At 46.1% G+C, this 27,750-nt stretch overlaps 1 protein-coding gene across 1 annotated transcript in view; it reads right to left on the reverse strand.

Annotated features, from left to right (window-relative positions):
- Positions 1-5,712: 5,712 nt before the first annotated feature.
- The window catches only part of LOC147124172 (uncharacterized), a 40,562-nt gene continuing 18,524 nt past the window's right edge, over positions 5,713-27,750 (reverse strand). Inside the window, exons 2-4 of the mRNA XM_085983330.1 lie at positions 9,237-9,291; positions 7,218-7,320; positions 5,713-5,891 (exon numbers count right to left, since the gene is read on the reverse strand). Coding sequence (XP_085839456.1) covers positions 5,770-5,891; positions 7,218-7,320; positions 9,237-9,291 — 280 coding nt within the window. The 3' untranslated portion in view covers positions 5,713-5,769. The remainder of the gene's footprint in view (positions 5,892-7,217; positions 7,321-9,236; positions 9,292-27,750) is intronic.

Genomic DNA, 27,750 nt, shown 5'->3' on the forward strand with positions numbered 1-27,750 from the left:
TTAAGAAAGCAATAAGGGCCATGTGCGATGACGACATTCCACTGCAGCATAAGGTGGACAATTTCCTGTTAGCCTACAGAAATGCGACACATGCAGTCACCAACCAGACCCCGGCCATGATGTTCTTTAACCGAAGGTTAAGATCTCGTCTGGATTTGCTCAGACCAAATATACGAAGAGCTGTTGAGAATAAGCAATTCCAGCACATCAATGAGAAGCCGACAAGGAGCTTCAATGTAGGGCAACCAGTCTTGGCCCGCGACTACCGAACAGAGAAATGGCAACCAGGAACGATATGCACACGGCAGGGGCCACTAATGTACACAGTGGATGTTGGGGAGAACATTGTGAGACGCCATGTCGACCAGATCCTCGAGTCACAGGAACGAGTCAACCCCATGTCTCGCGCACCTGGTGATGAACCCGACATACAGGTAGCATCTACCCCAGAAACAGTAGCATTGGAAGCTGATGAACCAACTGACGACAGGGGGCCTCTGCACCAAGAACAAGACACTCAGGAAAGGCGCTATCCAGAAAGGATCAGGAAGCCGCCCCAAAGACTGAATTTATAAATGGACTATTTTCAGTTAATGTGCATGTTAAAAGTGTTAATTGTTAAATGAATGTTATGGTACTGTCAATCTAAAAGGGGAGGAATTGTAGTGTATGTACCTTTAAGGGGAGAACTACTTTTTACAGCTCCTGTATACTGTAGTACCAGCAGTGACCACACCTGTATATAAACCCTGAGTAGGGATCTGTACGTTTAGTTTTAGAGTAATCCTCATCCAGTAAATACCTGTTGATTGTTCCTGCAGTCTCGTGTCTAGTTATTGAAGGACACACTACATCAAAAATACACTGATCTAATACAGACCTCACACTGAGGAGGCTGGGAAGCTCTGAGCTGTTAGCGCTTTCTCTGAGAGTGGGCAGGAGCAGGTGTTCTGACAAAAGGTCATGGACCTGAAACGTTAACTCTGTTTCTCTATCCACACATGTTGCCTGACCTGCTGAGTATTCCCAGCATTTTTTGTTTTTACTCCCATCAAAGGTGGGTGGGGATTTTTAGTTTGTAATAACTGTAAGCATTGTGTTACTGAATGATCAACGTTGTACAAGGCTGTTGGGGAAGTGTAGTGCTGTTATAAGTAAAGGTTTCAGAAATACTTGGGAACCTGCTACGTGAATACACTTACTTGTCTTCTAATATATCTGAAAAACTGTATCGTAGATGAATTATGGGCTGTTTGCAAAATTGTCTAATGGCCAAATACTTCCTGTCAGTAGAGATTTTTTATCTTTGCTTTAAATAGTATTGTTGTTTTTGTATCTCCACAATCTCCCCTTGGAGAATAGCGCAAAGTAGTGGAAGTCTTCACAGGCTGATTAACTGTCTGACAGGCCGTGCCGTGAGCACTCCTTCCATGGCCATAACCATCTTAATACTGGCCGATAGGGTGGTGAGCACCCAATCCCACCAGATGTGAGTATCCCACTGGATATAAATCACTTAGTGTATTATGTGCAGTTCTGGTCTCGATACTACAAAAAGGATATTTGAAGTACTGGAGAAAGTTCAGAAAAGATTTCTTCTTCTTCTTAGGCAGTCCCTTGGAACGGAGGATGACTTGCTTCCACATTAAAAATGAGTTCTCAGGTGACTGATGAGTCCAATGCAGGACCTACAGTCTCTGTCACAGGTGGGGCAGATGGTGGTTGAAGGGGCGGGTGGGTGGGGTGCTTGGGTTGAAGGAGTGGGTGGGTGCGGTGCTTGGGTTGAATGGGTGGGTGGGGTGCTTGGGTTGAATGGGTGGGGTGCTTGGGTTGAATGGGTGGGTGGGTGGGGTGCTTGGGTTGAAGGGGCGGGTGGGTGGGGTGCTTGGGTTGAAGGGGCGGGTGGGTGGGGTGCTTGGGTTGAATGGGTGGGGTGCTTGGGTTGAATGGGTGGGTGGGTGGGGTGCTTGGGTTGAAGGGGCGGGTGGGTGGGGTGCTTGGGTTGAAGGGGCGGGTGGGTGGGGTGCTTGGGTTGAAGGGGCGGGTGGGTGGGTGCTTGGGTTGAATGGGTGGGTGGGATGCTGTGGTTGAAGGGGCGGGTGGGTGGGGTGCTTGGGTTGACGTGCGCTCCTTGTGCTTGGCTTCCGCTTGCTCCCGGCGAAGAGACTCGAGATGTTTGGCGCCTTCCCGGATGCTTCTCCTCCACTTCGTGCGGTCTTGGGCCAAGGATTCCCAGGTGTCAGTGGGATGTTGCACTTTTTCAAGGAGGCTTTGAGGGTGTCCTTGAAGCGTTTCCTTTGCCCACCTGGGGCTCTTTTGCCATGTCGGAGCTCCGAGCAGAGCGCTTGTTTTGGGAGTCTCGTATCGGGCATGCGGACAATGTGACCCATCCATCGGAGCTGATCGAGCGTGGTCAAAGCTTCGATGCTGGGAATGTTGGCCTGAGTGAGAACACTGATGTTGGTGCGCCTATCCTGCCAATGGATTTGCAGGATCTTGCAGAGGCAGCGTTGGTGGTACCTCTCCAGTGCTTTGAGGTGCCTGCTGTACATGGTCCATGTCTCTGAGGCATACAGCAGGACGGGTATCACTGCTGCTCTGTAGACCATGAGCTTAGTGCCAGGTCTGAGGTCCTGGTCTTCAAACACACTTTTCCTCAGGCGACCGAAGGCTGCACTGGCACACTGAAGGCGGTGCTGGACTTTGTCATCGATGTCTGCCCTTGTTGTGACAGTAGGCTCCCGAGGTATGGAAAGTGGTCCAGAGAAAAGATTTACAAGGATGTTAATAATTGAGAGGAGGTAAATGTCAGGAAAGATTAAGCAAACTGGGGCTTTTTTCTCTGGAAAAGAGAAGACTAAGAGGAGACCTGATAGAGGTCTTTAAAATTATGAAGGGGTTCAATAGGGTGGATTAGGAGAAACTATTTCCACTTGTGGTTGAGTCCTGAACAAGGGGGCATTAATATAAAATAGCCACCAACAGAACAAATAAAGAATTTAGGAGGAATTTCTTTGCACAGAGTGGTGAGAATGTGGAACTCGCTGCCACATGGTTGAAGCAGATTGCATTTAAGGAGAGGCTCGATGCATACAAAAAAGAGAAGGGAATAGAGGGATATGGGGGCAGGGTGGGAAGAGATAGGGGGAGAAATTCAGTATAGCCCCGTTTGGTGCGCTAACTTAGCGCCCTGGAAAAATTAGCACACCTGCGCCGGAAATTGGTCGGTTGCGCCCCAAAGGGAAGCGGGCCTCCCTCTTGGGGCACTGCGAGTGAATATCGTGGCGCTAGGCGCTGCGGCACTTCGCGCTGCGGTATTGCAGGCCTTCCTCCCCTTCTTAAAGGGGAGGGGCCTTGTGCAGGGCGATCTGAGGCCCAGCTGGGCTCCCGGGAATCGGGAGTGCAGGCAAAAGAGCCCGGCACCCAAGAGAAGTACCGGGCTCTTGGAGCGCAGCCGGCACTCCGCGGTGGGGTGGGGGGGGCGGTGTTCCCGGAGGCCAGGGACGGGAGCGCAGGCAGGTGCTGGCAGGCGGCCAACAACAAAAATGGCCGCCCCGCACCTCCTTTAATTTGCGCCTCCCCGGCCGCAGGTACGTCACCCTGAACCTGTCGGACATAGCGTCCGGCGGTAAGTCAGGGGCGCTCCCGAAGATCGCGGCCGGGGCATGAGCGGGGTGCTGCGCACACCGATGACGTCATCGCCAGTGGTGCAGCGCTAATGGTTAGCGCCCACTAACCTCCCACTGAATTTGGCAGGAGGCGTGGGCAGTGCCGTGCCCGGGCGCTAGTTGGTTTGCGCCCCACTTAGCGCCCTCTTAAGGCGCTAATGGGTGGAGCAACCAACTGAATTTTTCCCCCATAGAGTGGGAGGAGGCTCATGTGGAGCATAAACACCAGCATAGTGTGAGCCAGTGGTTCAGTTGGTAGCACTCTTGCCTCTGAGTCAGAAGTTTGTGGGTTCAAGTCCCACTCCAGAGACTTGAGCACAAAAAATCTAGGCTGGCTCTCCAGTGCAGAATTGAGGGAATGCTGCACTGTCAGAGGGTGCCGTCTTTTGGATGAGACGTTAAACCGAGGCCCCGAATGCTCTCTCAGGTGGACGTAAAAGATCCCATGGCACTATTTCAAAGAAGAACAGGGGAGTTATCCCCGATGTACTGGCCAATATTTATCCCTCAATCAACATCACTAAAACAGATTATCTGGTCATTTATCTCATTGCTGTTTGTGGGGTCTTGCTGTGCACAAATTGGCTGCTGCGTTTCCTACATTACAACAGTGACTACACTTCAAAAGTACTTAACTGGCTATAAAGTGCCTTGGGATGTCCTGACTCCTGAGGTTGTGAAAGGCGCTAAATAAATGCAAGTTCTTTCTCCCTTTTATTGAACTTGCCACGAAGAGCATGTTGCAATAATGTCATCAGATGAGTATAAATAGAATCACTGCAGGTCTCTTTGATCTTTGAATGTTTTTATAACACCACCTGCTAGTACAACAGACCCAATAAATTACACGCAACTTCAGGTTCTGCATTCCATTGAGGTCTCGGTTCTAGTTGGACCTTTAGTTTCTCGAGAGTTTTTCACCAAAGGTATTTTACTCAATTGTTTATAAATAGATTTTCACATTCCACCCCCCCCCCGACAGACTGGTAACTTTTTCTTGTTTAAAGTACAATGAATATTGGATTTCATTCCTTAGTTGCTCAGTGGGTGAGTTAATTAACCCTAACTCTACCTCTAACCCTATCCCTAGATTCTAATTCTAATTCTAACCCTAACCCTAACCTTAATCCTAACTCCAGCCCTGTAGGCTCTAGTTCTAGTTCTAGTTCTAACCCTAACCCTAACTCTAACTCTAACTCTAACTCTAACTCTGTAGGCTCTAATTCTAGTTCTAACCCTTTCTGTGACCCCAACCTCACAGGTTCTAATTCTAATGCTAACCCTGTAGGTTCTTCTGTCATTTGGTTTGCTTTCACCCGCTGGGAAGCTACTTTTTTTTTATTTGTTCCTGGGATGTGGGCGCCGCTGGCAAGGCCAGCATTTATTGCCCCTCCCTAATGGTATGGTGACATGGCTATCCCAGTCTTAAAACTACGGGGTAGCAATTAGTTTCGGGCGGTAGCAGAAAACGGGTGATAGCGAGTCAGCAGCCCATTTTACGTCCCACCTGGTTTCCTTTTCCATTGAAAACGAATTGGTTGGCGTGTATAATGGGCTGCCGATTCGCAACTGCCCAAGGTGAATTTCTACCCCTTTAGGCCCAGTGAGGGAAAGCAGGAGAAAACTTCGGACCAGCTCTAAAGAGAGAAAAAGACAGGAAGATAGGCGAGGACAATATTACTAATGCCCCTTGGCTTGGCTGACCCCTGCAACGTAGACCATGTGCTGGATATAGTTTGCCGTTAGCTTATTCTTGGCATCTCAGACTCCATCGCCCTCAACTAAAAATCATTCGATCTAGGATTCATTCACTGTTGAATATTCCTATTGTGTGTGTTGTATTGTCCCGTTTGACGTGTACTACATAATTCTATTACTGCCTTTTGCTGATAAAATACTGCAATGGATTGAATACAGCTGTCATCCCAGGCGCCACGGTTCACTCAGTTCTCCGAGCTTCCGTTGTGTAGCATGTTAGTATAAGAACCACCATTTTAAAATCTGATCAACACGTATACATGCCAGCAGGTTTTTTTCTCTGGAGTGATTTGAAGTGAAAACCATTTAATGCTCGGCTCTTAACCCAAGAGGCTCCAACAGTCTACAGGACTGTACAGAGAGACGAGTGTTCGAGTCTGTTTTGGGAGCTGCTTTTGTTCACTGTTGTGGGCCAACTGACTGACCCAGTTTTATCCTGGACTTCAAGGCAATTGGAATTTTCACCTAAGTGAAAGAAAATAAAAGATCAACTATCTGTTAACAGATGTAAACACAGAAGTTAATATTAAACCCTTGTTGCACCCATTCAGTCAACGTAGGATCATCGTTATCAGCAGACATAGAAACTGCAGTCAATGTAATGACTCCTTTTTAGAAAGATTAGTTGTGTGAGACAGCAGTGACCTCGGGCATGCTTGCTTTGTTGGGTTAATCCAGAAATTGATAAAACCTTAAAGTGGTAGTGTAATATTCGGTCCCCAGTATATCAAGTTCATTTCATTTTAGAGTTTGCAGATTAACAAATGCTGATTCACAACAGACACCTTTTGTGATGAGCCAAAAACAAAGATATTTATGGTAAATTTAATGAGGCTGCAGTTCCGGAGCGGAGATTCGCTAATCAAGATCTATCTCCACCTCGTACTCCTGTCTAACATGACTCTTCTCCAGGAGCATAGCCTCACTGAATTTTCTCCTTATAACCTTGACTTGACCTTTGAATGGTTTCCATTATTTTATGTGGTACTGAAGATTTGTCACACTTTTCAAACATGTACACTGTGGAACTCCTCCAGTGAATGGTGATTGTAGTCATTGCCCTGACAATCTCTTTACTCATCTCCTTCAGCACCCTGGGATAATGTCATCTGGCCTAGGGGATTGGTTCATCTTCAGGTCCCTCATTTGTAGCACTCTCGCCTCCGAGTCAGTAGGTTATGGGATCAAGCTTTATTAAAGAGACTTGATCCCATAATCTAGGCTGACACTCCACTGCAGTACTGAGCAAGTGCGCAGTCTTTCAGATGAAACTTTAAACCAAGACCTTGCCTGCCCTTTTAGATACAAGATCCCACTGTACTGTAAAGGAATTGCAGGGGAGTTCTCTCCAGTGTCCTGGCCAATACTTACCTCTCAACCAACATCACTAAAAACAGATTCTCTGGTCATTTATCTCATTTGGATTTGTGGGATGTGCACTAATCGGATGCCACGTTTTCCTACATTACAACAGTAACTACACTTCCAACATACTTAATTGACCAAAGCACTTTGGGACATCCGGAGGTTGTGAAAGTTGCAATATGAATGCACATAAAAGATTCCATGACACATTTCTGAAGATCAGGAAGTAAACTAATCTCCAGGGGTCGTCACAGCCCATATGATATTCTCTACGATCCCATATGTGTGACTTTTATGATTAAATTCCTGAATAAAAGTCATAAAATAACGAGGCAGTGTACAGAAAACCAGAGACTGTGATAAACCAATGAGCACTGTGCAGCCCTCACAGAGTGACATTTAACGCACTGAGTCTCTGCCTCATACCTTCATTTATCTTTTGTTCGCTGCTGTTTGTGTTCCCTTTTATTTTAAATGCTGCTGCTGGGATGCTCGCAGATCCTGTTGCATATTTCTCTGGTGTTATTTTCTGTACCAAAAGGGAACAAGAAAGCCCACAGTTCTAAAGCAACAAGACTATTTACAATACAAGAAAATCCTAAATTATTGAGAGAACTCTAAATATGAATGATCAGCTATAAGAGTAGACACACTAGGTAAAATAGCTAATAAATATATATACAAAACTATCTCTAGTAGGTGTAGAGGTTAATAAGAGTGACCTCAGCCTCTGAGTGTTGAGACAATCAGGAAGCAGCAAAGGGCTGTGGGAAGATGTAAGAAAGGAATGGTGTCGGCTAGACTGGGTGTGGAAGGGATGATTAGCTCTCTCTCTAGTACTGTAATAAATATCGAAGTGAAGGCTACGTCAGAAAGACGCGGTCACTCATGTAGAGAGAACAATGACCAGAGAATAGCAGTAGTACGCATGCATACTTGAGGGAAGGGAGCAGTAACATCACTTGAGTTCCTAATCTCAGCCGAGTCGCCTAGGGAGGCATATCCTCATAGGGAGGAAGGAAAGGAAGCTGAGCTGAGTCAACCCACACCTCACACTTCTCTAATAGCTGGCACAACTGCAGCATAAGCAGAGATCAAAAAACAGATTACTCGCCCTTACTTGTGGTGTGGGAGGGAGCGAATAAAGATTGTGAACAATACAGTTAAATACTCAATAATCCTCCGCCATTTCCGCCACCTCCAACGTGATCCCACCACCAAAGACATCTTTCCCTCCCCTCCCCTTTCAGCATTCCATTGGGACCGCTCCCTCCGAGACACCCTAGTCCACTCCTCTATCACCCTGAGCACCCTTTCCCCTTCGCCCGGCACCTTCCCGTGCAAGTGCAGGAGATGCAATACCTGCCCTTATACCTCCCCACTTCCCACTGTCCAGGGCCCCAAACACCCCTTCCAGGTGAAACAGCAATTTACTTGTACTTCTTGCAATCTAGTATACTGTATTCGCTGCTCACGATGTGGTCTCCTCTACACTGGGGAGACCAAACGCAGATTGGGTGACTGCTTTGCGGAACACCTCCGTTCAGTCCGTAAGGGTGACCCCGAGCTTCCGGTCGCCTGTCATTTCAATTCACCGTTCCATTCCCACTCAGACCTCATCATCCGCGGCCTCTTGCATTGTTCCACGGAAGCTCAGCGTAAGCTCGAGGAACAGCACCTCATCTTCCGATTAGGCACTTTACAGCCTTCCGGACTCAATATCGAGTTCAACAATTTCAGATCATAACCTCGGCCCCTATTACATTTTTATATATTTTTTATCCACCCCTTTGTTTTGTGCCTTTTCCTTTTTTTCTCTCCCACATGGCAGCTGTCTCACTCTGCCAGCGCATTTCACACTTCATCTAGAGCCATCCTTTGTCTCTTTACCTGTTCTATTACCATCTCGTCTCGTCTTGAATATCTCTTAATGTCTCTTCACCTCTCAGACCTTCCCTTTTGTTCTTTCATCCCAGCCCCCCAAACTGGCCTTTTAATCTGTTTCATTTCCTGCTTTTTTCTCAGTTCTGAAGAAGGGTTTCGACCTGAAACGTTAACTCTGTTTCTCTCTTCATGGATGTTGCCTGGCCTGCTGAGTTTTTCCAGCATTTTCTGTTGTTATTTCAGATTTCCAGCATCCACAGTATTTTGCTATCGAGGTTGCTCAGGGCAATGATTAACAAAATAATCAGCCAAGGGACCAGAAAGGCCTTCCCCTCCCAGCTAACGATTGCTTTAGGTGGCCTAACCACAGAGCTACATTGAAAGTCTCTGTGTTGGCATCTCCAGGCTAGACCACCTTCCTGAGCAGGGGAAGACATTGTGAATGAGTGCAAATTACTTTAGAATTAAATAGGAATGCATTGTAAAAACAAATTGTATATAATTTTTTCAGAAGGGTCAGTTCTAATCAGGGTGACTGATAGCATCTAGCAAATCACTTACCAGCTCATTGCCAACAATCCATTTCCTTCTTGCGATCGGATGGGTGTCTAAATACCTAGTAAGGAAAGAAAGGGCCTGCTGAGTGTTTAGTATAAAGTGAGGTGTTGTCTTACCCATTGCTGTTTAATGTACATTTTAATATTTTCATTTATATAGAAGGTCTTCTGGAAAATGTAACCAATTGAGAATTTGAAAGCTCTCTTTTTTGGGACTCGACTACTAATGAAGCCACAGCCAATGCGTTGTAGATCAGCAATAATCATAGAATCTTAGAATTGTATAGCACAGCAGGAGGCCATTCGACCCATCGTGCTTGCACTGACTCTTTGAGCTATCCACTTAGTCCCACTCCCCTTCTCTTTCCCCATAGCCCTACAAATTTTCCTTTTCAAGTACATTTCCAATTCCCTTTTGAAAGTTATTATTGAATCTGCTTCTACCACTTTTTCAGGTAGTGCATTCCAGATCATAACTTGTGTAAAAAAAAAGTTGTCCTCATCTTCCCCCCCCACCCCCCCCCCCCGGATTTTTTTGCCAATCATCTTAATTATGTGTCCTCTGGTTACCAGCCCTCCTGCAAGTGGAAATATTTTCTCCTTATTTACTCAATCAAAACCCCTCTTAATTTTGAACACCTTTATTAAGTTTCCCCTTAACCTTCTCTGCTCTAAGGAGAACAATCCTAGATAATGTACTGTGTATAGACACTGTTCTCTGCAGCCAAAAGCGTGAGTCCCGAAGGCTGTGTTGCCCGCTCGGTGCCAGGGTAAAGGACATCTCCTCTGGGCTGGAGAGGAACTTGGAGTCGGAGGGGAAAGATCCAGTTGTCATGGTCCATGTATGTACCAACAACATAGGTAGGACAAAGAAAGAGGTTCTGCTGAGGGAGTATGAGCAGCTAGGGGCTAAATTAAAAAGAACCACAAAGGTAATAATCTCTGGATTACTGCCTGAGCCACGTGCAAATTGGCATAGGGTAAATAAGATCAGAGAGATGAACGAGTGGCTCAAAGATTGGCATGGGAGAAATGGGTTTCGATTCCTGGGGCACTGGAACCAGTACTGGGATAAGAAGGAGCTGTTCTGTCGGGACGGGCTTCATTCGAACCAGGCTGGGACCAGTGTCCTAGCGAATCGAATAACTAGGGCTGTAGATAGGGCTTTAAACTAAATAGTAGGGGGGAGGGATACGCTGAGTGGAAATTAAAAAAGTCAAAGAAAAATGAGAAGGCAAAAGTGCAGGGTAGCGATAGGGGTAATGATAACCAGAGTGTGACAGGAAGGGACAGAGCGTATACACATAAGAGTGCATCAGAAAGAGGGGTCAGAGTAGGGAAAAATGGTAAAAAGACAAAATTAAAAGCTTTATATCTGAATGCACGCAGCATTCATAACAAGATAGATGAGTTGACAGCACAAATAGAAATAAATGGGTATGATCTGATAGTCATTACAGAGACGTGGTTGCAAGGTGACCAAGGCTGGGAACTGAATATTCAGGGGTATTTGCCATTTTGTAAGGATAGGAAAAGGAGGTGGTGTAGCTCTGTTAATAAGGGATGAGATCAGTGCAATAATGAGAAATGATATTGGACTAGAAGATCAAGACGTAGAATCAATTTGGGTGGAGATAAGAAATAATAAGGGTAAAAAGTCACTGGTGGGAGTGGTCGACCGGCCCCCAAACAGTAGCCACACTGTAGGACAGAGAATAAATCAAGAAATAATAGAGGCTTGTAAGAAAGGTATGGCTATTATCATGGGAGATTTTAATCTTCATATTGATTGGACAAAGCAAATTGGCAAAGGTAGACTTGAGGAAGAGTTCTTAGAGTGTATACGGGATGGTTTCTTGGAACAATATGTTGTGGAACCAACCAGGGAGCAGACTATTTTAGATCTGGTAATGTGTAATGAGGCTGGATTAATTAATGATCTCGAAGTGAAGGATCCTCTTGGGAAGAGTGATCATAGCATGGTAGAATTTCAAATTCATTTTGAGGGTGAGAAAGCTAGGTCTCAAATTAGTGTCTTGAACTTAAACAAAGGTAATTACAAAGGTATGAAGGCAGACTTGGTTAAAGTGGACTGGGAAAATATATTACAGGATAAGACTATAGAAAAGCAGTGGCAAACATTTAAGGAGATATTTTATAACTCTCAGCAAAGATATTTTCCAGTGAGAAAGAAAGACTTTAAGAGAAGGATGAACCATCCGTGGCTAACTAAGGAAGTAAAGGATGGTATCAAATTGAAAACAGAAGCATACAATGCTGCGAAGAATCGTGAAAGGCCAGAGGATTGGGAAAATTTTAAAAACCAGCAAAGGATGACTAAAAAAATGATAGAGAGAAGATAGCTTATGAGAGTAAGCTAGCAAGAAATATAAAAACAGACAGTAAGAGCTTCTACAGGTATATAAAAAGGAAGAGAGTAGCTAAAGTAAATGTTGGTCCCCTAGAGGATGAGTCTGGGGAATTAATAATGGGAAACAGGGAAATGGCAGAGACTTTGAACAAATATTTTGTATCAGTCTTCACGATAGAAGACTCTAAAAGCATCCCAATGATGGATAATCAAGGGGCTATTGGGGTGGGGGGGAACTTAAAACAATCACTATCACTAGAGAAAAAGTACTAGGCAAACTAATGGGACTAAAGGTGCAAAGTCCCCTGGACCCGATGGCCTGCATCCTAGGATCTTAAAAGATGTAGCTGCAGAGATAGTGGATGCATTGGTTGTAATCTACCAAAATACTAAGGGGAAAAAAACATTAGTGGGAGTGGTATATAGACCTCCAAACAGTAAGGTGGAGGTTGGGGATGGCATTAAAAGGGAAATTAAAGAAGCGTGCAATAAGGGCACAGCAGTCATCATGGGTGACTTTAACCTACATATAGATTGGGCCAACCAAATTAGTAACAATACTGTGGAGGAGGAATTCCTGGAGTGTTTACGGGATGGTTTCCTGGACCAATATGTCGAGGAACCAACCAGAGATCAGGCCATCTTAGACTGGGTATTATGCAACGAGAAAGGATTAATTAGCAATCTTGTTGTACGAGGCCCCTTGGGTCGGAGCGATCATAATATGATCGAATTCTTCATTAAGATGGAGAATGAAATAGTTGACTCAGAGACAAGGGTCCTCCATTTAAATAAAGGAAACTACGATGGTCTGAGGAGTGAGTTGGGCAGGATTGAGTGGGGAATGGCGCTCAAAGGGTTGACGGTGGATAGGCAATGGCGAACATTCAAAGACCGAATGGATGAGCTACAGAATTTGTTCATCCCAGTTTGGCGCAAAAATAAAACAAAAAAGGTGACTCAACCGTGGCTAACAAGGGAAATTAGGGTAGCATAAGATCCAAGGAGAGGACATATAAATTGGCTACAAAAAGCAATAATCCTGAGGATTGGGAGCAGTTTAGGAATCAACAAAGGAGGACAAAGGGATTAATTAAGAAAGGGAAAATTGAATATGAGAGTAAGCTAGCAGAGAACATAAAAACTGACTGTAAAAGCTTTTATAGATATGTGAAGAGAAAAAGATTAGTGAAGTCAAGCGTAGGTCCCTTGCAGTCAGAATCGGGGGAATTTATAATGGGAAACAAGGAAATGACAGACCAACTAAATGCATACTTTGGTTCTGTCTTCACAAAGGAGGACACAAATAACCTCCCAGAGATGCCGGGGAACTTAGCGTCTGATGAAAGCGAGGAACTGAAAGAAATCAGTATTTGTAGGAAAATGGTGTTAGGAAAATTGATGGGACTGAAGGCCGATAAATCCCCAGGGCCTGATGGTCTACATCCCAGGGTACTTAAGGAAGTGGCCCTAGAGACAGTAGATGCACTGCTGATCATCTTCCAGAACTCGATAGACTCTGGAACGGTACCCATGGATTGGAGGGTAGCTAATGTTACCCCACTATTCAAAAAAGGTGGTAGAGAAAAAGCGGGGAATTATAGACCGGTAAGCCTGACATCGGTAGTGGGGAAAATGCTAGAGTCTATTATAAAAGATGTAATAGCAGAGCACTTGGAAAGCAGTGACAGGATCGGACAAAGTCAACATGGATTTACAAAAGGTAAATCATGCTTGACTAATCTACTGGAATTTTTTGAGGATGTAACTGGTAAAATAGATAAGGGAGAACCAGTGGATGTGGTGTATTTGGACTTTCAGAAGGCTTTCGATAAGGTCCCACACAAGAGATTAGCGTGCAAAATTAAGGCACATGGGATTGGGGGCAAGGTATTGACTTGGATAGAGAACTGGTTGGCGGACAGAAAGCAAAGAGTTGGAATAAACAGGTCGTTTTCCGAGTGGCAGGCAGTGACTAGTGGGGTACCGCAAGGATCGGTCCTAGGACCCCAGCTGTTCACAATATATATTAATGATCTGGATGAGGGAATTGGATGTAATATCTCCAAATTTGCAGACGACACAAAGCTGGGCGGGAGGGTAAGCTGCGAGGAGGATGTCGGGAAAATCCAGTGTGATTTGGACAGGTTGGGTGATTGGGCAGAAACATGGCAAATGCACTATAATGTGAATAAATGTGAGGTTATCCACTTTGGTGGCAAAAGCAGGAAGGCAGATTATTATTTGAATGGCAATAGATTGGGAGAAGGGGAAGTGCAAAGAGACCTGGGTGTCCTTGTGCACCAGTCGCTGAAGGTAAGCATGCAGGTGCAGCAGGCAGTTAAGAAGGCAGATGGTATGTTGGCCTTCGTAGCAAGAGGGTTCGAGTACAGGAACAAGGATGTCTTGCTACAGTTGTACAGGGCCTTGGTGAGACCGCACCTTGAGTATTGTGTGCAGTTTTGGTCACCATACCTGAGGAAGGACGTTCTTGCCATGGAGGGAGTGCAGCGAAGATTCACCAGGCTGATACCTGGGATGGCAGGAATGACGTATGAGGAGAGATTGTGTCGATTGGGCTTATACTCACTGGAGTTTAGAAGTTTGAGAGGGGATCTCATCGAGACCTATAAAATTCTGTTAGGTCTGGACAGACTAGATGCAGGAAGGATGTTTCTGATGGCCGGGGAGTCCAGAACCAGGGGTCATAGTCTAAGGATAAGGGGTAAGCCATTTAGGACTGAAATGAGGAGGAATTTCTTCACCCAGAGTGTGGTGAACCTGTGGAATTCTCTGCCACAGAGGGCGGTGGAGGCCAGTTCATTAAATATATTCAAGAAAGAGTTGGATATGTTTCTTGAGGCTGAAGGGATCAAGGGATATGGGGAAAAGGCGGGGACGGGGTACTGAGTTTGGATGATCAGCCATGATCACATTGAATGTCGGAGCAGGCTTGAAGGGCCGAATGGCCTACTCCTGCTCCTATCCTATCTTCTATGTAAAATTCCCTGGATTCTGGAGAGGTCTCAGCAGACTGGAAAACCACAAATGTAACACCCCTATTTAAGAAAGGAGGGAGACAGAAAGCAGGCAACTATAGACCAGTTAGCCTAACATCTGTCATTGGGAAAATGCTGGAGTCCATCATAAAGGAAGTGGTAGCAGGACATTTAGAAAATCATAATATAGTCAAGCAGAGTCAGCATGGTTTTATGAAAGGGAAATCAGGTTTGACAAATTTGCTGGAGTTCTTTGAGGATGTAACGAGCAGGGTGGATAAAGGGGAACCAGTAGATGTCGTGTATTTGGATTTCCAGAAGGCATTTGATAAGGTGCTACATAAAAGGTTACTACACAAGATAAGAGCTCACGGGGTTGGGGGTAATAGTTAGCCAATCCTCTATCCATGCTAATATAACAGAAAACAGAGAGTTGGGATAAATGGGTCATTTTCAGGTTGGCAAACTGTAACTAGTGGGGTGCCACAGGGATCAGTGCTGGGGCCTCAACTATTTACAATCTATATTAATGACTTGGATGAACGGACTGAGTGTAATGTAGCCAAATCTGCTGATGATACAAAGATAGGTGGGAAAGCAAATTGTGTGAAGGATGCAAAGAATCTCCAAAGAGATATAGATAGGAAATGGAATTGAGGCCAAGATCAGATCAGCCATGATCTTATTGAATCGCGGAGCAGGCTCAAGGGGCCAAATGACCGAGTCCTGTTCCTACGTCTTATGTTCTTATATGTATATAAAATGATACAGCACAGAAGCCCATTGAGCCCATCGTACCTGTGCCAGCTCATTGAAAGAGCGATACAATTCGTCCCACGCCCAGCTCTTCCCCAATAGGTCTGTAAATTATTGCTTTTCAAGTATTTATCCAATTCCCTTTTGTAAGTTATTATTGAATCTGCTTCCACCACCCATTCAGGCAGTGCATTCCAGATCCTACCAACTCACTGTGTAAATTTTTTTCTTCATGTCATCTCAGGTTCTTTTGCCAATTACCATAAATCTATGTCCTCTGGTTAACGACAATGTTCCTTGTAATTTTATTTTGGTACATGGTCCCTTTAACAGGCTGCATGGCCCATTCAAATTTTCGCGCATGTGTGGTTTCTTGCATTGAAAAGCTAGTGAGCGGCCTGTGCGGGACCTCCAGACTGCTACGGAGCTACGCAGCTTAGCGGGAACGTTGGTTACTGACCCTTCTGCCACTGGAAACAGTTTCTCCTTACTTACTCTTCAATATTTTGGAACATCTCTATCAAATCTCCCCTTAAACTTATCTGCTTTAAGGAGAAAAACCTCAGTTTCTCTAGTCTGTCCATGTAACTGAAGTCTTTCATCCCTGGTACCATTCTAGTAAATCTCCTCTGCACCGTCTCTAAGACCTTGACATCCTTCTAAAGTGTGGTGTCCAGAATTGGCCACAATACTCCAGCTGGGGCCTAACCAGGGTTTTATAACTTCCTTGCTCTCACCCTGGGATCATCTTAGTGAATCTCTCCTGCACCCTCTCCACAGCTGTGACATCCTTCCTAAAGTAAGGCGTCCAGAACTGGACTCCGTGTTCTGCGAATGTTCTTCTGATCGTCTGCAGTAACAGGCGGTAGAACTGCGGATATCTCAAACATGTTTTCACAATTTCTCCTGGATTTTCACAGTAATTCTGTTGAAGTTACGGCAGACGAGTAGAAATTCACCCTCAATATTCTAAATGTGCCCTAACTGGGTAACGGGAGGGGGGAAAGGGAGCGTAGTAACACAGGTAAGTTACGGTAGACGAGTAGAAATTCACCCTCAATATTCTAACTGTGCCCTAACCGGCATATCCCTCTCTCTACCATTACCATCAAGCCAGGGGACCAACCCTGGTTCAATAAGGAATGTAGAAGAGCATGCCATGAGCGGCACCAGGCTTACCTAAAAATTAGGTGCCAACCTGGGGAAGCTGCAACACAGGAGTACATGCATGCTAAAAAGCGGAAGCAGCATGCTATAGACAGGGCTAAGCGATCCCACAATCAAATGATCAGATCAATGCTCTGCAGTCCTGCCGCATCCAGTCGTGAATGGTGGTGGACTATTAAACAACTAACGGGAGGAGGAAGCTCCAAGAATATCCCCATCCTCAATGATGGTGGAGCCCAGCATGTGAGTGCAAAAGACAAGTCTGAAGCATATTGCAACCATCTTCAGCCAGAAGTGCCGAGTGGATGATCCATATCGGCCTACTCCTGAGGTCCCCACCATCACAGAATCTATTCTTCAGCCAATTTGATTCACTCCACATGATATCAAGAAATGGCTGAGCGCACTGGATACAGCCAAGGCTATGGGTCTCACCAACATCCGGGCTATCGTGCTGAAGACTTGTGCTCCAGAACTAGCCCCGCCCCTAGCCAAGCTGTTCCAATACAGCTACAACACTGGCATCTATCTGACAATGTGGAAAACTGCCCAGTTATGTCCTGTCCACAAAGGCAGGACAAATTCAACCCAGCCAAATACCGCCCCATCAGTCTACTCTCAATCATCAGCAAAGTGATGGAAGGTGTCATCAACTGTGCTATCAAGCGACACTTACTCACCAATAACCTGCTCACTGATGCCCAGTTTGGGTTCCGCCAAGACCACTCGGCTCCCGACCTCATTACAGCCTTGGTCCAAACATGGACAAAGGAGCTGAATTCCAGAGGTGAGTTGAGAGTGACTGCCCTTGACATCAAGGCAGCATTTGGCCCGAGTGTGGCATCAAGGAGCCCTAGTAAAACTGAAGTCAATGGGAATCGGGGGGAAACTCTCCATTGGCTGGAGTCATACCTAGCACAAAGGAAGATGGTTGTGGTGGTTGAAGGTCAATCATCACAGCTCCAGGACATCGCTGCAGGAGTTCCTCAGGGCAGTGTCCTAGGCCCAACCATCTTCAGCTGCTTCATCAATGACCTTCCCTCCAACATAAGGTCAGAAATGGGGATGTTCGCTGATGACTGCAGTGTTCAGCGCCATTCACAACTCCTCAGATAATGAAGCAGTCCATGCCCGCATGCAACAAGACCTGGACGACATTCCGGCTTGGGCAGATAAGTGGCAGGTAACATTCACGCCACAGAAATGCCAGGCAATGACTATCTCCAACAAGCGAGAATCTAACCACCTCCCCTTGACATTCAACGGCATTACCATCGCCGAATCCCCCACCATCAACATCCTGGGGGTCACCATTGACCAGAAACTTAACTGGACCAGCCACATAAATACAAGAGCAGGTCAGAGGCTAGGCATTCTGCGACGAGTGTCTCACCTCCTGACTCCCCAAAGCCTTTCCACCATCTACAAGGCACAAGTAAGGAGTGTGATGGAATACTCTCCACTTGCCTGGGTGAGTGAGGTCCAACAACACTCAAGAAGTTAGACACCATCCAGGACAAAGCAGCCCGCTTGATTGGCACCCCATCCACCACCTTAAACATTCACTCCCTCCACCACCGGCGTACCATGGCTGCAGTGTGCACCATCTACAAGATGCACTGCAGCAACTCGCCAAGGCTTCTTCGGTAGCACCTCCCAAACCCACGACCTCTTCCACCTAGAAGGACAAGGGCAGCAGGCGCATGGGAACATCACCACCTCCAAGTTCCCCTCCAAGTCACACACCATCCTGACTTAGAAGTATATATCCTTCATCGTCGCTGGGTCAAAATCCTGGAACTCCCTACCTAACAGCACTGTGGGAGTACCTTCACCACACGGACTGCAGCGGTTCAAGAAGGCGGCTCACCACCACCTTCTCGAGGGCAATTAGGGCTGGGCAATAAATGCTGGCCTTGCCAGCGATGCCCACAACCCATAAAACGAATTTAAAAAAAATATAGGTGTGGTGCCAGAGGACTGGAGAATTGCAAATGTTACACCCTTGTTCAAAAAGGGTGCAAGGATAAACCCAGCAACTACAGGCCAGCCAGTTTAACCTTGGTAGTCGGGAAGCTTTTTGAAATTAAGTGTGGATTAATTAAGGAAAGCCAGCATGGATTTGTTAAAGGCAAATCGCGTTTAACTAACTTGATCGAGTTTTTTGATGAGGTAACAAAGAGGGTTGATGAGGGCAATGCGGTTAGCGTGGTGTACATGGATTTACAAAAGGTGTTTGATAAAGTGCCACATATTAGGCTTGCCAACAAAATTGAAGCCCATGGAATAAAAGGAACAGTGGCAGCATGGATACAAAATTGGCTCAGTGACAGGAAACAGAGAGTAGTGGTGAGCGGTTGTTTATTGGACTGGAGGAAAGTATACAGTGGTGTTCCCCCAGGGGTCGGTTCTAGGACCACTGCTTTTCTTGATATATATTAATGACTTGGGCTTGGGTGTACTGGGCACAATTTCAAAATTTGCAGTTGACACAAAACTTGGAAGTATAGTGAACAGTGAGGAGGATAGTGATAGAGTTCAGGAAGACATAAACAGGCTGGTGGAATGGGCGGATATGTTTGCAAATTCATATTCATATACTGCAAGGGGAGATTTGATTGAGGTGTTCAAAATCATGACGGGCTATGGTAGAGTAAATAAGGAGAAACTGTTTCCAGTGGCAGAAGGGCCAGTAGCCAGAGGACACAGATTTACGGTAATTGGCAAAAGAACCAGAAACATTTTTTATGCAACGAGTTGTTATGATCTGGAATGCCTTCAAGGGTGGTGGAAGCAGATTCAATAGTAAATTTCAAAAGGGAATTGGATATATACACTTCAAAAGGAAAAAAATGACTGGGCTATGGGGGAAGAGCAGGGGAGAGCTCTTTCAAAGAGCTGGCACGGGCACAAAGAGTCGAATGGCTCCTTCCGTGCTGTATCATTCTATGATTCTATGATGCTGTCCTTTATCAATATATACTTATTTATTTCCTCAAATAAATTTGTCAGACACAACTTACCCGTGTCTAGCTGAGTATTAATTTTGTCCCAATATATGCCAATTAGTGGGAACATTGCATAACTTAATTATAGACCATTACAAACTTTATATAAGGTACTGTAGGCATTGTGGAATGTACTATACAGGCCACAGAAGCAAAAAGCTTGGATTCCCCTAAACTAAAGAGGACTGTGTGTCAATATATTCTGGGCTATTTAATTACTGGGCCTGCCTGTGCCCTCCAGTGATGGTCACCAATCGAGTGACTGATGATGACTTGGCATCAATAAAACTTTATCTTGCAATACTTGGGTTCAACTTGTAATAAAGTGTTGATAACTCCTATTTATAGGGCAGTAATGCTTAATAGCTTAAACAAAACATATAAAACTCATCAGTCATCCATTGGTTGGATTGTTAACGATCGTTGGAGGTGGAGTAAGTCCCCTTTGCTAAACTGTGCCTGAGTTCAGTTGTTAAGTAGCTGAGGCAGATGGCGCTGGATTATTTGAAGTCATCCTGTGAGTACTCAACCAAACCAGTAGGTGGGGCACGTTACTAACGGGAGAAGCTGCATTGGCTGCTGTCGCCAGTCTGATTGATGTTATCACTCGAATCTACAGAACCTGCAGTCGAATTCTAGCACACTGCATAGTTCGCTCATGTTTAAAGGAGCTGGATAGTTCCGCCAACTCTCTGAGGCATTTAAGTGGTTACTGGAACAGGCGTAGCGTTTAAAAAACACAAACAAAATCAGAAAAAGCCGGAAACACTCCACAGGTCAGGCAGCATCTTTGTTTTGGATATGGGTCCTTCTTCAAAACTGAAGCATGGGTCCACACTCGATACAATAACAGGTCTCATCTCTTCACAGCTACTGACTGACCTGCTAAGTGTTTCCGGCATCTTCTGTTTCAGATTTCCACCATTTGCAGGTTTTTTTTGTTCATTAAAAACTGCAAATTGCATTTTATATAACACAACCCATATGATGAAGGAGGGCCACCCACACCCACCAGACCCGAGTATCCTGCTGGTTATCACCTAGAATTCAGAGCCGGAGTTCCAGTTACTTGCTGGGAGTATCTGGAGTGAGGTTTGGAACCCAGCAACTTCTGACTCGAGTTAATGCTACCGTTAAGCGAAAGGCTCGTTCCATATTTTGTGGAGTTAAACAGACAATCTCTGTCGCTACTTTTCATTAAAGCTTCCTCTTACACCAGCATGGAGGTATACCTCTGCCTCTGTGCTGGGGTGTACCTTCATCTTAAAATGAATAAATTGCATCGATTACAGTGACAAATACTCCAGGTCCCAGTTGGATTCCAGTTTTAATTCTAATTCATTCTCGGGATGTGGGCGTTCCTGGTTAGGCCGGCATTTATTGCCCATTCCCAGTTGGCACAACTGAGTGACTTGCTAGGTCACTTCAGAGTGGTAGCTAAGAGTTAACCACGTTGTTGTGGGACTGGAGTCAGATATAGGCCAGACTGGGTAAGGGTGGCAGGTTTCCTACCCACCTGCAGCCTACAGTTAACCCTGAACAACTAGCAGCCAAGGTAAAAAAAAACTTTGAAAACTTCCTTCATGTAATTCACTTCAAATGCTAAAGTGTCTTCTTGCAGATCCACCCATAAAGACAAGGGCACCTCCTATGTTCACTGTTAATTTAAAACTCACTGCAGTTGACAATGGTAAGACCTTAAAGGACAAAGCTGGGATTATTTTTTTTTTAATTCTTTCATGAATTTTAATTACTAGTTTGAACAATAAGCCTCTGAGGACATTGCACTCATTTGTTATGAATGTTTAGATTCCCCCTATCCACGGGGGCAGCTTGCCCCCCCTCTGCAGAGTGAAAGAGACCCAGGAGCCCAAGGAAATGTGCCCCCCCCTGCAGAGTGAAAGAGACCCAGGAGCCCAAGGAAATGTGCCCCCCCCCTGCAGAGTGAAAGAGACCCAGGAGCCCAAGGAAACGTGCCCCCCCCCCTGCAGAGTGAAAGAGACCCAGGAGCCCAAGGAAACATGCCCCCCCCCCTGCAGAGTGAAAGAGACCCAGGAGCCCAAGGAAACGTGCCCCCCCCTGCAGAGCGAAAGAGACCCAGGAGCCCAAGGAAACGTGCCCCCCCCTGCAGAGTGAAAGAGACCCAGAAGCCCAAGGAAATGTGTCCCCCCCCTGCAGAGTGAAAGAGACCCAGGAGCCCAAGGAAATGTGCCCCCCCCTGCAGAGTGAAAGAGACCCAGGAGCCCAAGGAAACGTGCCCCCCCCCCTGCAGAGTGAAAGACCCAGGAGCCCAAGGAAACGTGCCCCCCCCCCTGCAGAGTGAAAGAGACCCAGGAGCCCAAGGAAACGTGCCCCCCCCCCTGCAGAGCGAAAGAGACCCAGGAGCCCAAGGAAACGTGCCCCCCTGCAGAGTGAAAGAGACCCAGGAGCCCAAGGAAACGTGCCCCCCCTGCAGAGTGAAAGAGACCCAGGAGCCCAAGGAAACGTGCCCCCCCTGCAGAGTGAAAGAGACCCAGGAGCCCAAGGAAACGTGCCCAACCAGTGCAGTGTGAGAGACCCAGGAGTCCAAGGAAACGTGCCCCCCCCCTCTGCAGAGTGAAAGAGACCCAGGAGCCCAAGGAAACGTGCCCACCCCCCTGCAGAGTGAAAGAGACCCAGGAGTCCAAGTAAACGTGCTCAACCAGTGCAGAGTGAGAGACCCAGGAGCCCAAGGAAACGTGCCCCCCCCTGCAGAGTGAAAGAGACCCAGGAGCCCAAGGAAAGGTGCCCCCCCCTGCAGAGTGAAAGAGACCCAGGAGTCCAAGGAAACGTGCCCCCCCCTGCAGAGTGAAAGAGACCCAGGAGCCCAAGGAAACGTGCCCCCCCCTGCAGAGTGAAAGAGACCCAGGAGTCCAAGGAAACGTGCCCCCCCCTGCAGAGTGAAAGAGACCCAGGAGCCCAAGGAAACGTGCCCCCCCCTGCAGAGTGAAAGAGACCCAGGAGCCCAAGGAAACGTGCCCCCCCCTGCAGAGTGAGAGACCCAGGAGTCCAAGGAAACGTGCCCCCCCTGCAGAGTGAAAGAGACCCAGGAGTCCAAGGAAACGTGCCCCCCCCTGCAGAGTGAAAGAGACCCAGGAGTCCAAGGAAACGTGCCCCCCCCCTGCAGAGTGAAAGAGACCCAGGAGTCCAAGGAAACGTGCCCCCCCTACAGAGTGAAAGAGACCCAGGAGTCCAAGGAAACGTGCCCCCCCCCCTGCAGAGTGAAAGAGACCCAGGAGTCCAAGGAAACGTGCCCAACCAGTACAGAGTGAAAGAGACCCAGGAGTCCAAGGAAACGTGCCCCCCCCCTGCAGAGTGAAAGAGACCCAGGAGTCCAAGGAAACGTGCCCAACCAGTGCAGAGTGAAAGAGACCCAGGAGTCCAAGGAAACATGCCCCCCCCCGCTGCAGAGTGAAAGAGACCCAGGAGTCCAAGGAAACGTGCCCAACCAGTGCAGAGCAGCAATCAACAAAGCCAATAGGATGCTGAACGACACTGTAAAACAGTAGAGTGCAAGTCAGAGGAGTTAGTGATCCAGAAAACGCTGGAAAAACTCAGCAGGCCAGGGCAGCATCCGTGGAGAGAGAAACAGAGTTAACGTTTCAGGTCGATGACCTTTCGTCAGAACTGGAAAAAAGCAGGAAAAGGTCATCGACCTGAAACATTAACTCTATTTCTCTCTCCATGGATGCTGCCCTGGCCTGCTGAGTTTTCTGTTGTTCTTTTGGATTTCCAGCATCTGCAGTATTTTGCTATCGAGTTAGTGATCCAACTGTACAGTGCTCTGGACAGACCGCACCTTGAGCACTGTGTCCGGTTCTGGTCACCAAGAAATGAGGGAGATGCTGGAGGCAGTGCAGTACAGAAAAAAAGCCATGAGGCCGATCCCCAGTGTCAGGGGAGAAAGACTGGAGATTCTCGGGCCTTTCAGCCTGGTTTAAGCTGAGAGAGGAGAAAGAGAAATCTGTTGAATTTGTGAGCCTAGTTTCGTGGAGTGCTTTAGTATTTGGTGAGGTTGTTGATCGAGTGAAGTTTGACACCTGGGGGCTGACAGTTGGTTGCCTAGATATTGTGACATCTTTGTTGCATTAAGGTACTGTGTGTAACAATTTTTGTTCGATGCGATACACGCCACCTAGAGTAAGGGAGAAGGTCCTGCATTTACAAACAGGAAATCCCTCTTCTAATCTCTGCCATGCCTTTGTAAGGAAAGGACTAGCCTTTACTTGGCGTTGTTCATAACCTCAGGACATCCAAAAGTGCTTCACAGCAAATGAAGTACTTCTGAAGTGCAGTCACTGTTGTAATGTAGGGAAATGCGGCAGACAATTTTCACACAGCAAACTCCCACAAACAGCAATGAAATAAACGACCAGGTCATCATTTTTTAGGTGATGTTGGTTGAGGGATAAATATTGGCCAGGACACTGGGACAATCACCTGCTCTTCTTTGAATACTGCCATAGGATCTTTTACAGCCAACTGAGAGGGCAGACAGGGCCTCAGTTTAACATTTCATCCCAAAGACGGCAATTCCGATAGTGCAGCACTCCCTCAGTACTGCACTGGAGTGTCAGCGTAGATTATGTGTTCAAGTCTCTGCAGCGGGGCTTTGAGGCGTCAGCCTTGGCTCAGTGATAGCGCTCTAGGTCGTAACCCAAATTCCCTGTGTGTGCAGTCACGTGTATTTGGCTGCCGCTCCGAACCCAAGCCCATTACATCCATCTCTTTTCTTTTGCTTAACACCACTTGAGACCTTTCCTGCCCATTCCCTTTCCTGTCACCCAGTTATGCCAACTTTAATTGCTCCCCTCTTCGGTACTTTGCTTGCCCCAATCTCTACCCCAGCCCATCACATCTTCTCTGCATTCCAACACTTCTGCCACTGTCACAAGTTTGAAGCCGCCTTGAATAAACCCACAGCTTCTGCGAGCAGCAACCCCCTTCCAACCCTACTTCATTCTACATCCACACCTACATAAGAACATAAGAACATAAGAAATAGGAGCAGGAGTAGGCCAATCGGCCCCTCGAGCCTGCTCCGCCATTCAATAAGATCATGGCTGATCTAATCCTAACCGCCAATCCACTATCACAGAACCATCTCCTGAATCTAACAGAACACACGAAATAGGAGCAGGATCAGGCTACACGGCCCCTGGGCCCACTCCGCTACCCACAGGGCCATGACCGATCCGAACCTAGACTCATGTCCAAATTCCTGCCCACTCCCCGTAACCTTTAATTCCCTTTACTTCTAGGAAACTGTCTATTTCTGTTTTAAATTTATGTAATGATGTAGCTTCTACAGCTTTTTGGGGCAGCATATTCCATGGACCTACCACCCTCTGAGTGAAGTAGTTCCTCCTCATCTCAGTTTTGAAAGAGCAGCCCCTTATTCTAAGACTATGCCCCCTAATTCTAGTTTCACCCATCATCGGGAACATCCTCCCCGCATCCACCCGATCCAACCCCTTCACAATCTTATATGTTTCAATAAGATCGCCTCTCATTCTTCTGAACTCCAATGAGTAGAGTCCCAATCTACTCAACCTCTCCTCATATGTCCATCCCCTCATCCCCGGGATTAACCGAGTGAACCTTCTTTGTACTGACTCGAGAGCAAGTATGTCCTTTCTTAAGTATGGACACCAAAACTGTACGCAGTATTCCAGGTGCGGCCTCACCAATACCTTGTACAACTGAAGCAATACCTCCCTATTTTTATATTCTATCCCCCTAGCAATGAAAGCCAACATTCCATTGGCCTTCTTAATCACTTGCTGCACCTGCATACTAATCTTTTGAGTTTTGTGCACCAGGACCCCCAGATCCCTTTGTACTTCAGTACTTTCCAGTTTCTTGCCATTAAGATAATAACTTGCTCTACGATTATTCCTGCCAAAGTGCATAACCTCACACTTTCCAGTATTATATTCCATCTGCCAAATCTCTGCCCACTTACTTAGCCTGTCTATGTCCTCTTGCAGGTTTTTTATGTCCTCCTCACTCACTACTTTCCCTCCCATCTTAGTATCATCTGCAAACTTTGATATGTTACACTCGGTCCCCTCATCCAAATCGTTAATATAGATTGTAAAGAGTTGGGGACCCAGCACTGACCCCTGCGGAACACCAGTAGTTACTGATTGCCAGTCTGAGAATGAACCATTTATCCCAACTCTCTGCCTTCTGTTAGATAGCCAATCCTCTATCCATGCCAGAATATCACCCCCAATCCCGCGATTTTTTATCTTAAGCAATAATCTTTTGTGTGGCACCTTGTCAAATGCCTTTTGGAAGTCTAAATACACTACGTCCACTGGTTCCCCTTTATCCACCCTATATGTTACTTCCTCAAAGAACTCCAGCAAATTTGTCAAACATGACTTCCCCTTCATAAAACCATGCTGACTTTGTCCTATTAAATTATGATTATCCAAATGTCCTGTTACTGTCTCCTTAATAATGGACTCCAAAATTTTACCTACCACAGATGTTAAGCTAACCGGTCTATAGTTTCCAGCCTTCTGTCTACTGCCCTTTTTAAATAAGGGACCCGGGTTCGAATCCGGCCTCAGGTGACTGTCTGTGTGGAGTTTGCACATTCTCCCCGTGTTTGCGTGGGTTTTCTCCGGGTGCTCCGGTTTCCTCCCACAGTCCAAAGATGTGCGGGGTTAGGTTGATTGGCTATGATAAAAATTGACCCTTAGTGTTAGGGGGATTAAATACGTGGGGTTATGGGGATAGGGTGGGATATGTGTAGGGGTTACGGGGATCGGGTGGGATATGTGTCGGTGCAGGCTCGATGGGCCGAAATGGCCTCTATCTGTACTGTGAGGTTTCTGTGATTTCTGTGATTAGCAGTTTTCCAGTCTGCCGGGACCTTTGCCGAGTCCAGGGAGTTTTGGAAAATTATTACCAATGCATCCACAATCCCTACCGCCACTTCCCTCAAGACCCTAGGATGTAAGCCATCAGGTCCAGGTGATTTATCCACCTTGAGTCCCATTATTTTACCGAGTACCACTTCCTTAGTGATTTTGATCGTGTTTAGCTCCTCCCCACCCCCCTTTAGCCCCCTGTTTGTCCAGTGTTGGGATATTCTTAGTGTCTTCTACTGTAAAGACTGATATAAAATATTCATTCAGTGTTTTTGCCATCTCCATATTTCCCACCATTAATTTCCCGGTCTCATCCTCTAAGGGACCAACATTTACTTTAGCCACCCTTTTTCTTTTTATATAACTATAAAAACTCTTACTATCTGTTTTTATATTTTTTGCTAATTTACTTTCATAATCTATCTTCCCTTTCTTAATCAATCTTTTTGTTATTTTTTGCTGTCTTTTAAAGTTTTCCCAGTCCTCTATCCTCCCACTAGATTTGGCTACCTTATATGCCCTTCTTTTTAGTCGAATACTATCCTTAATTTCTTTACTTAGCCACGGATGGCTGTCATTTCTTTTACACCCTTTTCTTCTCAGTGGAATATATATTTTTTGGAAGTTGTAAAATAACTCCTTAAATGTACACCACTGATCATGTATCGTCTTACCCTTTAATCTATTTTCCCAATCCACTCTACTCAATTCCGCTCTCATACCTTCATAGCCTCCTTTATTCAAGCTTAGCACGCTTGTTTGAGATCCAACCTTTTCACCCTCTAATTGAATATGGAATTCAACCATGTTATGGTCACTCATTCCAAGGGGATCCTTTACTAGGACATTTTTAATTAATCCTGTCTCGTTACACAGGACCAGATCTAAGGTTGCTTGCCCCCTGGTCGGTTCAGTTACATACTGCTCAAGAAACCCATCCCTAATACACTCAATTAACTCATCCTCAAGGCAGCCCAGCCCAATTTGATTTGTCCAATAAATATGATAGTTAAAATCCCCCATAATTATAGATATTCCCTTATTACAAGCCTCAACTATTTCCTGATTGATACTCCGTCCAACAGAGTTGCCACTGTTCGGAGGCCTATAGACTACGCCCACTAGTGTTTTTTTCCCCTTATTATTCCTTACCTCCACCCAAACTGTTTCATTATCCTGATCTTTTGACCCAATATCATTTCTCTGTATTACAGTGATTCCTTCCTTTATTAACATAGCCACCCCACCTCCCCTTCCTTCCTGCCTGTCCTTCCTGATCGTTAAATAACCTGGTATGTTTAATTCCCAGGCATTG

Source organism: Somniosus microcephalus, chromosome 1 (genome assembly GCF_052327205.1).
Source record: "Somniosus microcephalus isolate GS21.2 chromosome 1, FLI_Smic_1.0, whole genome shotgun sequence".
NCBI classification, from domain to species: domain Eukaryota; kingdom Metazoa; phylum Chordata; class Chondrichthyes; order Squaliformes; family Somniosidae; genus Somniosus; species Somniosus microcephalus.